The sequence below is a fragment of the Triturus cristatus genome, chromosome 12 (genome assembly GCF_964204655.1).
Source record: "Triturus cristatus chromosome 12, aTriCri1.1, whole genome shotgun sequence".
Taxonomy (NCBI): Eukaryota; Metazoa; Chordata; class Amphibia; order Caudata; family Salamandridae; genus Triturus; species Triturus cristatus.
This window is the reverse complement of record NC_140595.1, coordinates 519,107,498-519,120,414: the sequence shown is the minus strand read 5'-3', so window position 1 is coordinate 519,120,414 and position 12,917 is coordinate 519,107,498. Positions and strand designations below refer to the sequence as shown.

The window sequence follows — 12,917 nt, the reverse complement described above, 5'->3', positions numbered from 1 at the left end:
GCCACGTTCACTGCTGTTGTCCGGTTTTGCCCAAAGCGTCTAGCGTTGAGCAATTCATCACAAAGTCCATTTACTCATTCAACACATTCCTTGGGTGAACAATGATCTAGAAGACCTGCTCAGCAGGACTCTTCAACAAGTCCACGAACGGAAACTTCAACCCTAGGTCCTACACAAGTACTTTCACAGTTGGGGGCTCCCACAGATAACTGTTCTCCACTGCCGAAAATGCAAAATGCCTAGATTTTGTCACCAAACTACCACACCAACAGTCCCTGTGCAATGCACTAAGTATGAGTTCGTCCAGGATATTTGCTTTGGCTTTTCTGCCTCTCCCACTGTTTTCTTTTATTGTTCTTTTTCTTTTATTGTGTGTTATGTTATAGTGTCTGTCATAGCGCCAGGACGCCCCTTTGCTGGGGCAGCTGTGCGCTATAAAAATATAAATAACATAACATAACATAACATTGTGGTCAGAAGGCTAACATCCCTCACACTCCTCTTGCTACCCCCAACATGGACATGCCAGCCATGGTACTCCACACTACTAGCTCTGTCTAGTTCTACACGAGAAGCCCCGCAACAAGTCGAATCTTCTCATACCAAACCACAACACTCTCAGACATCCCAACCCTCAACAGCTCAACCTTGCAATCTGGCTCCTGAGGTCTTGGAGTTTTGTTACCTTAATCTACCTGAAGCCTACTACCAGGGCCTGTTACACAACCGAATTGAAACGCTTTATGCAAGAGCTGTTTTCCCAAACACATCAATCCACGTACAGCGTCTGTGAAACATATTGTATGCTACCTCCTTCATGTGCCGAAGTCAGGACTTGCCTGTACATCTGTATCTGGCTGCTGTCTATTAGCAGAATAAGCAACATATTTCACTACTCAGAATTCCAGTCATTACGTTTTTCGTGGAAGGCCTCAAAAGGGTTATTCTACCACATACGCCGCCTACTGCTGTTTGGAACCTTAACATTGTCCCTGCCAGACTGATGGGCCACCCGTTTTGAACCACTCCACTCTTGTCCACTTCAATTCTGGCCATCCACACAATCATCTCTCAAAAGTCGGTGAAATGCACTCTTTTTAGAAGAGCCGTTTTCAAAGTACATAAAGACAGTAGTTCTCAGAACCAATCCAAAAATCTTGCCTAAGGTGGTCTCCAGTTTCCACTTTAACTAGACAATTGAGCTGCCAGTCTTCTTTCCACACCCAGAAACTGTAGCAGAATGCGCACTGCACACTCTTGATATCAACAGCGCTAATGTACTATGCCCTTCCGTAGGACACATCTATTTGTTTTTTACTGCAAGACGCACAAAGGACCTGCTCTTTCAAAGGCAGAAATTGTGACCTGTTATTTCAAAGCAAAAAAAAAAAAAAAACCTGCCGTCCCACCCAGACCTCTTTCCAGTCGTAAGAAAGGGGCTTCTATGGCTTTCTAGGGTAATCTACCATTAACTGACATCTGTAAAGCAGTTACCTGGTCTACCCCCCCCCCCCCCATCCCTTTATCAAACACTACTACATGGATGTCTCGACAGGCCTGTCTTATGGACACTTTCAGTCTTCTGCAACGCCCTCAGGCTAAGCCACCGCGTTTGAGAGGACTGCTGTACTGTCTATGCACAGCATTTGTATCTACAGCTACACATGCCACAAATGGAAAATGTAACTTACCATGTAAACATCTGTTCGTGACGTACTGCTGTAGATTTACCTTTCTTATGTTACCTTTATTTGTCTGCTTTGCATGGCTTATTGTTTTCTGTATGCTCTTTGATCCATTTCCAATCTTTCTCTTCGTGCGAGGAAGAAACTAACCAACAATGGAGCTGATGCCCATACTCAATACCACTAATAGGTGGAATCACTAGGTCCTGTGACTTGAAGACTTCCTTGGAAGAAATAAGTTGTACACACCCGAGCCCAATACTAGATGGCAGATGTAGCACAAGATGTGAACAGTGCTTACAGAATAATAATAAAAAAATCGTGTGTGTATATATGTGTATATATGTGTGTGTATATAATATATATATATATATATATATATATGAGTAAAATCCTTTCCCATCAAAGCTGTAAATTGATTTGCAAAGTAAAATGCAAACCTTTTTGTTGCTAGAAAAAATACTTTCAATCTCCACCGAAACTAAACTTGATCCGCAAGTAGACCTCCGGTACGACTGCATTTAATCATAGGAAGTTTACTTGGTGACTAATGTTTTTTTTCTTTTTATTTTTACTGTGTTATAAAATATTTTTGAGAGGCCCGCTTAATGGGAATGATGCAGCACCCTCTGAGTAACATTTAGTTTTTTCAAAGGTATTGTGCAAAATTAGATTTTTAAGTTTATTTTAATATTGCTGACTGAACTTGTTTAACGATACAAAACCTTCAAGTAGAGCACATGATTGATGATGCAAGTTGTTTCTCTTCTCTGTAGTACACCGTAATATGCCCATGGCGGATGCTTTGACACTGGTTACCAATTCTTTTGGAAAAATATTTACTGAACGCGAACAGAAGGAACGCACTGAGATCTCACACAAGGCGGCGGATCTGGCGGATGACTACCTAGAACGGGAGCTCTATGAGACTTATACTGTGCCACTGGGCATTAGACATCTTCTCTTTCTGTTAAGTGAGGGCAAATACGTGTATCGAGAGGAGTTGAACTCAATAAGTGACTACTTGATGACCAGGAAAAATGAGTTGGAAGGTACTTTACATGTTCCCCTCCCAATCAGCCTAAATAACTTGTTTATTAAAATGACACTTCTCATACAGTTGTCCAATTGACACTAGAAGAAAATAAGATTATGTAAATGTCTAATATAGAATAGTCGTAAGTTCATGGTTTCAGCGCTAGGAAGGTCTTTTAAGGAAATGTTACCAAATTGCATGCTTAGCAAATAGTTAAATAAGAATGATCTTGTCAAAATAAGTCACACATTTACATAAAATTGGTATGTTTCGTCTAAAAGGTTGTATTTGGATTGCATTTGTGCTTGTTTGGATTCTAAAAAGATGTCTGCATGTTTACATGTTTCAAGTGTTACCTTGAAGCAGTGCAGTTAACATTCTGCAAACCTATTGGCGAAACAATTTAATAACAAATATATGCAACTAACCACTGCACAAATTGTCCATTGTATGTTATAACAACCATGTCTTTCGGTTTATAATTAACATGTGTTACTAAGTGGCACCCAGAGTGGCAGGATAGTTATAAATACTGTTTACATATATTGGCAGTACAATTTTTTTCTTGATTTTAGAAATGCACTGACATTCTTTTTTTTCTTTTACACCAGGCTTTGTTGAGAAACCAAATCCTACAACTGAAGCTGATAACACTCTGTATCAATCAGCCACAAGCTCAGGTGCCCATACCTTGAGTAAACCACCACCTCTTCTTCCAACTCCCAGCAGGACCCCTCTATTGGGCCTCACGCCTCTTTCTCAAACTAAACCTGCTTTGCTGGGCGATAGGCCAGGGGGTCTTCTACCAGTACCAGGTTAGAAGAGTTTGTTTCTCATAACAAGATACGCTTTGACAATGTTTGCACTGCTTCACTGTTATATGACCTACAACAATGACTAGGTTTAAAATGCAGTTACTTTGTTTTTGCTGCTTTCAGGTTATTTAAAAAAAAAATGCTTTTTTCATTTCACTGTATGGGTAAAAAGGCTCCCCTTTTACCCTAGAAATCTTATTAAAAATAATATCCATGTTGTGCGGTATAATTGGATGACATTGGCTCTGAATTTAACCACACTCTCTTTCACTTACCTTCTATTCTCTTTGGAGTCCTGGTTCGTTTATAGCTTATGTGCACACACAGACACACTCTGGTTTGAAACTTTGCTGTGGTACTGTGTTTTAACATTCATTTACACTGCGTTCTATGTGCCATTTAATAAGCAGTGCACTCCTTTGGAAGTGAAATCTATTAAAAATAAAAAACCCAAGCAATGAACACCATGTTTTATTTTTATGGTTAAGAAACTATCAAACTTAATAAAAGCAAGTGAAAAACCAATGTGTTTGCAGATGTAAATATAGTAACCTGTATCACTTGGCTAGGATGTCACCACTCTGTGAACCTTGATAGACTCCTAATCTTCACCCCTCCTCTTCAGCTTGTGTAAAAAAAAAAAATGCATCTTGGTCTCGTCTGACAAGGATGTGACCATTCCAAATTTGTCACAAAATACGTAGAGTAATGTGCAGTTTGTGTATGATGCTGGGTACCAAAAATTGACTCAAATGGTCCTCTGTCCCCTCTAGTAAGGCCAATAGAGACTAGCAATTGTTGCCTTAATCCCTGTGATGTCACTCTTCGTGGTTCCCGCTGCACCCTGGAAGGAAAATGTCTAACTTTCCAATAATCACCTCTTTCCAATCAGCTTGCTTCCATCCTGATGATTTTAAGTTGTGCAGAATATCAATGAGACCTGTTGGACATGCAGTATCTGTATTAATGAACTAAGGGTTTGAATGGAACAAAGCAGCAGAAATGAAAAATGAATCCTAAACCAACTTCCATTACTGTGGTAATATTCAACTACAATTTACCCCCACTCTACAAAAAGCTACTACGTTTGCTTCTGAGAATCTGCAAGTAATACATACATTCTACTAATGATATGCACAATATAAGTTACATGGTGATTTAAGAATTCTTACTTGGTTGAAAATGTGGTACCATATTGAAGGTAACTAAATCTCACTGGATCTGGTAAACAGAACTGGTAATCGCATGTCCTTATATACACTCTCAGGTGAATGTTATGTGCCTATTCTGCAGTGAAACCTCGTATTAGGCAACTACATATCAGGCAGGGCTCAAAATCATAAAAATGATAGTACCTTTATTAATCTACTCGACCTAACTGTAATGTACTTGACCTGTGAACTGGTCTCCAATTCTGTGATACTAGGCAAATATTTTGTTTTATGGAGCCGCCTTTTTCTTATCACAAAAGAGCACCTTTAAATGGGCAAGTTCGCCATTTCTGCTCTATAAAAAAACTCTTTATTTGGTAGACTAAATGTTTGTTCCTTGTATAACCAGAATCAAGCCCATATATAGGGTACACATGTTCTGTGGCTTGCCTCTTAGTTTACTATTAGCATTGTTATCTGGGCAGGAGCAGTAATAATTCCCAGTTAATGTTTAAAAACTCATATTTCATAAATCTATTACCAAAGCATGATGTGTTAGTGCATTGTCATTTACAGATAGCATATTTTCCATTGAAATGGCCACAAAACTTTCCTGCTAACATCAAGTTTTACTGATAATGGCGCATAAACAATTTTTGGAAATTGGATTTTAGCAAAAATATTACATTTACTCATAACCAAGTAAAGTCTTCTAATTTGTTTTAATTGTATAAAAATGTTTTTTTCTTCTTAGGCTTACCAAAATGGGTTTTCATAGCAAGTTGAAGATATTTGAAATGTTTGAACAGTTCACTTAGCTATTTCAGTGTTTTATTTTTTTATTTTATTTAACATTTATTAAGCACTACTGTTGCCAGAGGTAGTCCTGGCGCTGTGAAATCTACCCACGGCTCAACCTCAAAGTGGAAAATTATTCTGTAAACAACCAGGTTTTTAAAGCTTTCCGAAAAGCCAACAGATTGGTCATCCCTCTGAGGTGTAATGGAAGATTGTAGTGAATGCAGACAAAGCCTGGAACAAAGATTCTTCCACCCCAGGAGGCTTTTTTCACCAAAGGCACATAAACCTGCTTAGCTGCAGATGAGCGTAGTGATCTAGTAGGAATATACCAAAATAACCGCTCTTAAGTAGGCTGACACTGTTCCATGAAACTCCTTGTGAACCAGACACAAAGCATTCAACTGGGTGCCCTTTCTAACTGGCAGCCAATGAAGCCTCCGAATCTCCTTAGAGATTGATGCATATTTAGGGATACTTAACACCAACCTAGCGGCGGCATTCTGCAGGAGTTGCAACCTATTCATTATTCTCTCCTGGATATTGAGATACAGGCTGTTACAATAATCCAGCCTAGACATAGTAAGTGCTGTAACAACTGTTTGACACTCTACAGGTAAGAACGGGAGAATTTTGTTACAGGATCTAAGAGCAAAAGAAGTAGCGAAAGACACTGAATTTACTTGGTCTCTAAAACTGAGCTTGTGGTCCACCCACACTCCTAAGTTTTTTTTTTTTTTTTTCTCTTTTTTTTTTACCTTGTTGTGTCCGGGGAGAGGACCCAAGGTGTCCGGCCACCATTCAGGGGTCCAAAAAGTAGGATCATTGCCAAAACATACCACCTCCGTCTTACTGGAGTTCAGTTTAAGGCAGTTTTGCAGCGTGAATCTTTCAGGATTCACTATGCTGTGCATTATTCCGCGATCTTGTGGTTGGGTCCGGATTCGTAGTCTTTTTTTTTTTTTTTTTTTTTTGTTTTTTTGTAGCCCAGGTGGGCGTCGACGACCACCATTTGGTGCACCTCCCGTGACGTCGTCGTGCTTCCTGCGGAAGTCCCACCTTTGGGGCGCCATCTTCAGATTCTTTTTTCCGCCGTTGGGTCTGGATCGTCATCGGGAAGCTCCAGAATTACACTCGAAGGAAGAAGAAAAGCGAGTTTCGTCGATAAATACTAGAGGATATCACAGGAAAGGAAGAGATTTCATCAGGAGCGCGAAGAAAGGAGGTTCAGCGCCCTTTTTCTTCGACGACCTTGGAGAATGCGCACTCAGAGGCCCTGAGCGCAATGGACAAGACGCCATTCAAGTTCTGCCCAAACTGCCACCACAAGTTCGCGCAGAAGGACCAGCATCCGGTCTGCAACCTCTGCCTACCGGTCGAACACCAGAGTAAGGACTGCAACGCCTGCTCAGCCTTCGCGCCGAAGACGCTCAGGGTGAGAGATCGGCAGAGAAGAGCCAACGCCAGCATGGATGGCAAGGGTAAGGCCCCGTCGCTCTACGATCTGGGCCTCTCCACGGACGACGAGGACAACGTTGCCGAGACAGCCGGAAACTTCACGGTCGTAGAGACCGACAAGAAAAAAGAAGACTAGGTAAGAGAATCGTCGAGCGCAAAACAGAAAGTACCTCAAACACGAGGGTGACTCGAGAAAATCAGAGTCTAAGTCCACGAAGGGAGCCCCGGCGCCGAAAACTTCGACGACCAAAGGGGGAACCATGGACAAGAGGCCGAGCGGATCCTTAGAAAAGGACTCCCTGGTGCCGAAAGACGCCGAAAAGCAAGGGTCATCGAAGACAACCCAGGAAACGGGCCGATCGACGCTGAAAGAACGGTCGACGTCGACGCAAGTTTCATCAAAGACCCGCGGTCGACGCCGAAAGCATCTCCGAGATGGAGAAAAAGAGGCGGCTCGAGGCCGAAATGGAGAACATCCTTCAAAGGAAGAAGGAGTTCGACGCCAAGATGAAGGAATTCAAAATTCCAACGGTTTCATCGGCGGACGTCGTCGAGGTCTAGGACGAATTCGACACCGAAGGACTAACAAGGGATCTCGAAGAGGAAGAAGAGCCCTATTATGATGGTGAAGCCGAGGAAGAAGACCAACAGTCGTTCTACGACTCGGCGCCATCTACCAGCCACGACATCGAATGGCAGGATCTCGACACCGAAAACCCGGAGGAGCCCGTGGACACGTACCCTTCGAGGCCTTCGCCACCCGACGACATCGGGGTGTACAATATGGTGGTCAGGAGCGCAGCAACAGCCTTGGGCGTCAAACTCGACGAGGAGAAGCCGAAAGCCGATTTTCTCCTCGACCCTGCTCCCCATCCAGACAAGGAGCCAGTTCCTCCCCATGCTACAAAGTGTGATGAATCAGGGGAGAGAAGCCTTCAAGGAACCAGCGACCTGCCGGTCGATCACGCCCAGGACAGAGAAGCAATATAAGCACTCTTCCGTGGACCCCCCTTACATCAAGGGTAGCGTGACCGCCGACTCCATCATGGCTTCCACGGCCAGGAGAAGGGCCAACGTACCAGCAACTTCGGGCCCACCACCTGATAAGGAGAGCAGGAGGATAGACCTAGCAGGAAGAAAGGTCGAGAGGAACGCCGCAATGCACTGGCGCATGGCGAATTCCAATGCACTCCTCAATAGACACCAGTACCAGCACTGGGACGAGATGGGGGAGCTAGTAAAGCACCTCCCCGAAGAATACCGCCAGAGAGCCTCACACCTGATAGACGAAGGCAAGAACATCGCCAACTCGTGTATAAAGACGGCTTTGGACAGGGCAGAGACTTCAGCAAGACTCATGGCCATAGGGGTCACCGAGAGAAGGCATGCATGGCTAAGAATCTCGGGATTCAAACCGGAGGTGCAGAACAACATCCTTGGCACCCCTTCAACGGAGAGACACTGTTCGAGGCAACAGTGGACGAAAAGCTCACCCAGCTGAAAAAAGAAAACGAAACGGCGAGGTCCATGGGGGCCCTACAGCCGAGGGGAATGAGGCGAGGCAATCCCTCGAGGAGACCCTACGGTAGGGGAGGAAGCCAGCAGGGGCCGTCGCACCAGACGTTCCAGCAGGGTCAGCAGGGTGAAAGTCACAGACAAGGTCAGCAGAAGCAAAACTGGCAGTACCAACCTCGGGGCCAGTCCTTTCGCGGGAGAGGGAACGGACGTGGCCAAAGGAGGAGGGGGGGCGAACAGCCCTCATCAAAGTGACTCAGCACGCAAGAGGACGCCTACCCTCGTCATGCCCCCAGGGGTGAGGCGCAAAAAAGTAACATCAGGGGGAAGAGAATATTCAAAAGCCTACGAGCATACAACACCAGTAGGCGGAAGACTGAGGTTCTACCTTCAGGAGTGGCGGCGTATAGCCACAGACAAGTGGATACGGAACATCATGCAGTACGGATACTGCGTAGAGTTGGAGAAAAGACCTCCAAACAGGAAATCAAAGGGAAGACCGAGATCGGCCCAAGAACTGGCACTACTCAGAGAAGAAACACGGAAACTTCTAGAAAAGAGAGCCATAGAGGCAGTGCCGTTCAGAGAACGCAACAAAGGGGTCTACTCAAACTACTTCGTGGTCCCGAAAGTAGACGGAAACCTCAAACCCATCCTGGACCTGCGTTACCTAAACAAGTTCATCAGAACGCAGAAGTTCAAAATGACTTCGCTGCAGGAGGTACTGCCCCAAATAAGAGACGGGGACTTCATGGTCACCGTGGACCTCAAGGATGCCTACCTTCACATCCCAATAAACAGAAGACACAAGGGCCTTCTAAGATTCAACATCGAACAGGAACACTCCCAGTTCACAACCCTGGCCTTCGGATTAAAATCGGCACCAAGGGTCTTTACAAAATGCCTGTCGGCGGTCGCGGCCCACCTACGAAGACAGGGAATCCATGTCTACCCCTACTTAGACGACTGGCTGGTCAAGGCAAACTCACGCGAGAAGTGCGAGAGGCACGCAAAACGCTTAACAGACACCCTCACGAATCTGGGGTTCTCGATCCACTGGGGCAAGTCATCGCTGGAACCGGAACAGGTGAAGATTTTCCTGGGGGCGAAAATCAACACCCTCAACAGTACAGTAGTGCCCAGCGACAGGAGGACAGATGCACTACTGAAGGAGACGCGGCTCTACCAGAAGGGGCGAGCTCTGACAGTGAGGACTGTGAGCAAGATGATGGGGATGATGGCGTCGTGTATCCAGCTGGTGCCGAATGTACGCCTGCACATGAGACCATTCCAGGAATGGCTACAACAACAATGGTCACAAGCAAACGGAAGTTGGGAGGATCTAGTGGTTGTTACGCACGCAGTGCAGGAGGAGATAACTTGGTGGAACAGAAACAACATGACCGCAGGGAGAAGCCTGACACCACCAATCCCAACAGTGACCATTACCACGGACGCATCGCAAAAGGGATGGGGAGCGCACATGGACAACCTCAGAGTGAGGGGTCTGTGGGCTCCAGCAGATGCGGTTCGCCATATCAACTACCTCGAATTGAAGACAATCCTGCTAGCCCTGAAGTCATTCCAGAGGCACCTGTACAACCAGAGGGTGTTGGTTCAAACAGACAACACCACGGCAATGTTCTACATCAACAAACAAGGGGGGACACCGTCGTTCCCTCTCTCCTCTCTAGCTCAGGAGATTTGGAGATGGGCCATACCTCTCAGGATAGATCTACTGGCAATTCACCTACCGGGGAAGGACAATGTGGAGGCAGACTGGCTAAGCAGGCAGACCTCTGCATCGCACGAGTGGGAGCTCAATGGCCAGGAAACGGAGAAACTCTTCCGGGGATGGGGAACTCCCACAATAGACCAATTTTCAACACGCCACAATGCAAAATGCCAAAGCTTCGCGTCCAGGCAACCAGATCAGCAATCCCAGGGAAATGCCCTATGGATAAGCTGGTCGAGGACATTTGCATACGTTTTTCCGCCGATACCCCTGTTGCACAGAGTGCTCGACAAGTGCAGAACCAGCAACATGACTCTGATCCTAGTGGCTCCGCAGTGGGCGAGGCAGACATGGTTCTCACAAATTCAAGAAATGGCACAAGGCAATCCATACAGGTTCGAGAGGAGGAAGGACCTGCTCTCAATGCAAAACGGAGAGGTCCTGCACCCAGAGCCAGAGACCCTCAACCTGGCGGCATGGCTCCTGAAGACTTAGAGTTCGCACACCTAAGATTGCCTCCGAGCACTATGCGAGTGCTACGGGAGGCAAGGAAACCAACTACACGAAAATGCTACAGCGCAAAATGGAAGAGATTCACTGTGTGGTGCAGGAAAAAGGGCCTGCAAAACAGAATGACAAGAGACTCAACAGTACTGAGGTACCTCACACACCTTCTAAAGAGTAACCTCTGCTCGAGCTCCCTAAGGGTACACCTAGCGGCAATCGTGGCCTACACCAGAGGTGAAAAGGGTGGAAGTTTCTTCACCTCGCAGGTGGTGAAGAGCTCATGAAGGCACCGTTTGAACCCATTCACAAGGCCACACTGCAGATGTTGACTATGAAAACGGCCTTTCTGGTGGCCATAACCTCACTACGCAGGGTGAGCGAGCTTCAAGCACTAACACTACAGGAACCCTACATTCAGATTCACAAGGACAGAATAGTCCTGAGAACAGACCCACACTTCATGCCCAAGGTGGTGTCGGCGTTCCACATGAATCAGAGTATTCAGATACCAAGTTTCTTCCAAAACCCGACTTCAAACGCAGAAAAGGCGATGCACACCCTCGACGCAAGAAGAGCGGTGATGCACTACATTGAGAGAACCAAGGAACTCAGGAAGTCGAAGCAGCTGTTTGTGTCCTTTGCTACTAGCTTCATGGGTAGGCCAGTGACTAAGGGCACCATCGCTAGGTGGATTGCTCTCACTATTCAATTCTGCCACAAACAGGCTGGACAGGAGCTAGCGGAGGGGCCTCAGGCTCACTCCACAAGGAAGAAAGGGGCCACCGTGGCCTTCCTGGCGAACACGCCCATCCAGGACATATGCCTCGCGGCAACTTGGGCATCTGTGCACACGTTCACGAAACACTACTGCGTGGACATTCAGATGAACAGGGAAGCACAGGTTGGACAGAAGGTGCTTCAACACATTTTCAACGACCAACGCTCATCTACCACCCAGCCGCCACAAAATTAGGAAAACCTCTACAAAGTCTATGCACAGCATAGTGAATCCAGAAAGATTCACGCTGCAAAACGAATAGTTTCTTACCTGTCGGAGTTTTGCAGCTTGAAGATCTTTCTGGATTCACTAGCGAACCCACCCACCTCCGCCAGGAAGATGAGGCTGGAGGAAGAGGGGGTGAAATGGAAAAGATCAGAAGGAATGAAACATTACAGAAAAATGGACAAGAAGAATTAATCTATCGCCTAGGGTTAAAAAAAAAAGGGAAAAAAGAACCCGAAGATGGCGCCCCAAAGGTGGGACTTCCGCAGGAAGCACGACGACGTCACGGGAGGTGCACCAAATGGTGGTCGTCGACGCCCACCTGGGCTACAAAAAAAAAAAAAAAAAACAAAGAAAAGACTACGAATCCGGACCCAACCACAAGATCGCGGAATAATGCACAGCATAGTGAATCCAGAAAGATCTTCAAGCTGCAAAACTCCACCGACAGGTAAACTATTCGTTTCTGGCCATCCAGATCCCTATGGCGTTCATACAATCCCTAAATCGATTCGCCGTACTCCGCCACTCATTTGTTTGTAGAGAGACCACGATTTGAGTGTCATCGGCGTATGAGGTCAAGCTAAACCCAAATGACTGAATGAGCAGCGCCACAGAGGACACATATACATTAAATAGAGTCGGGCTTAGAGAAGACCCCTGCGTGACCCCACAAGGTAAAGAGGACTCAGATGAAAATTCCCCTAAAGACACGGACTCCGCTTTGTGAGCGGATTTCAGCAGTCTCCATGCAGAGCCCTGTGCTCCGATCTCCTGCAGCCGGTCCATCAACAAATCGTGTAGGACTGTGTCAAATGCTGCAGAGAGATCTAACATGATCAGAGCAGCCTTGCCCCCTTTATCCAAAATGGTTCGGATCTCTTCAGTAGATTTCAAAAGAGACGATTCAGTGCTGTGGCCCCCTCTAAAGCCGTGCTGGGTAGGATCCAATGCTTGCGTCGCCTCCAGAAAGAAACTAAGTTGCGTATTTAAGTTCCTCTCAACAACTTTAGCAGATAACGGAAGTCTGGATATAGGCCTGAAACTGTTGGGGTCTTATCTAGATTTGTTTTTTTTAAGAGGCAGGATGGAGGTTTTTTCCATTCTACTGGGAAGTATCCTTCTAAATACATAGTATTAAAAATGGGGGTCAAAACTCGAGAAATCAGTTCTGCTGCTAATTTTATTCTAGGTGTCGGACAAGGGTCCGAAGG

The 12,917-nt window shown here is 45.7% G+C and overlaps 1 protein-coding gene across 4 annotated transcripts in view; it reads left to right on the top strand.

Moving 5' to 3' along the window:
- LOC146776170 (uncharacterized) overlaps window positions 1–12,917 on the top strand; it is a 160,745-nt gene that overhangs the window by 74,319 nt on the left and 73,509 nt on the right. For all 4 annotated transcript variants that reach the window (XM_085638316.1, XM_085638317.1, XM_085638318.1 and 1 more), the window contains 2 exons: window positions 2,462–2,737; window positions 3,333–3,536. In XM_085638316.1, the coding sequence (XP_085494442.1) occupies window positions 2,462–2,737; window positions 3,333–3,536 (480 nt within the window). The remainder of the gene's footprint in view (window positions 1–2,461; window positions 2,738–3,332; window positions 3,537–12,917) is intronic.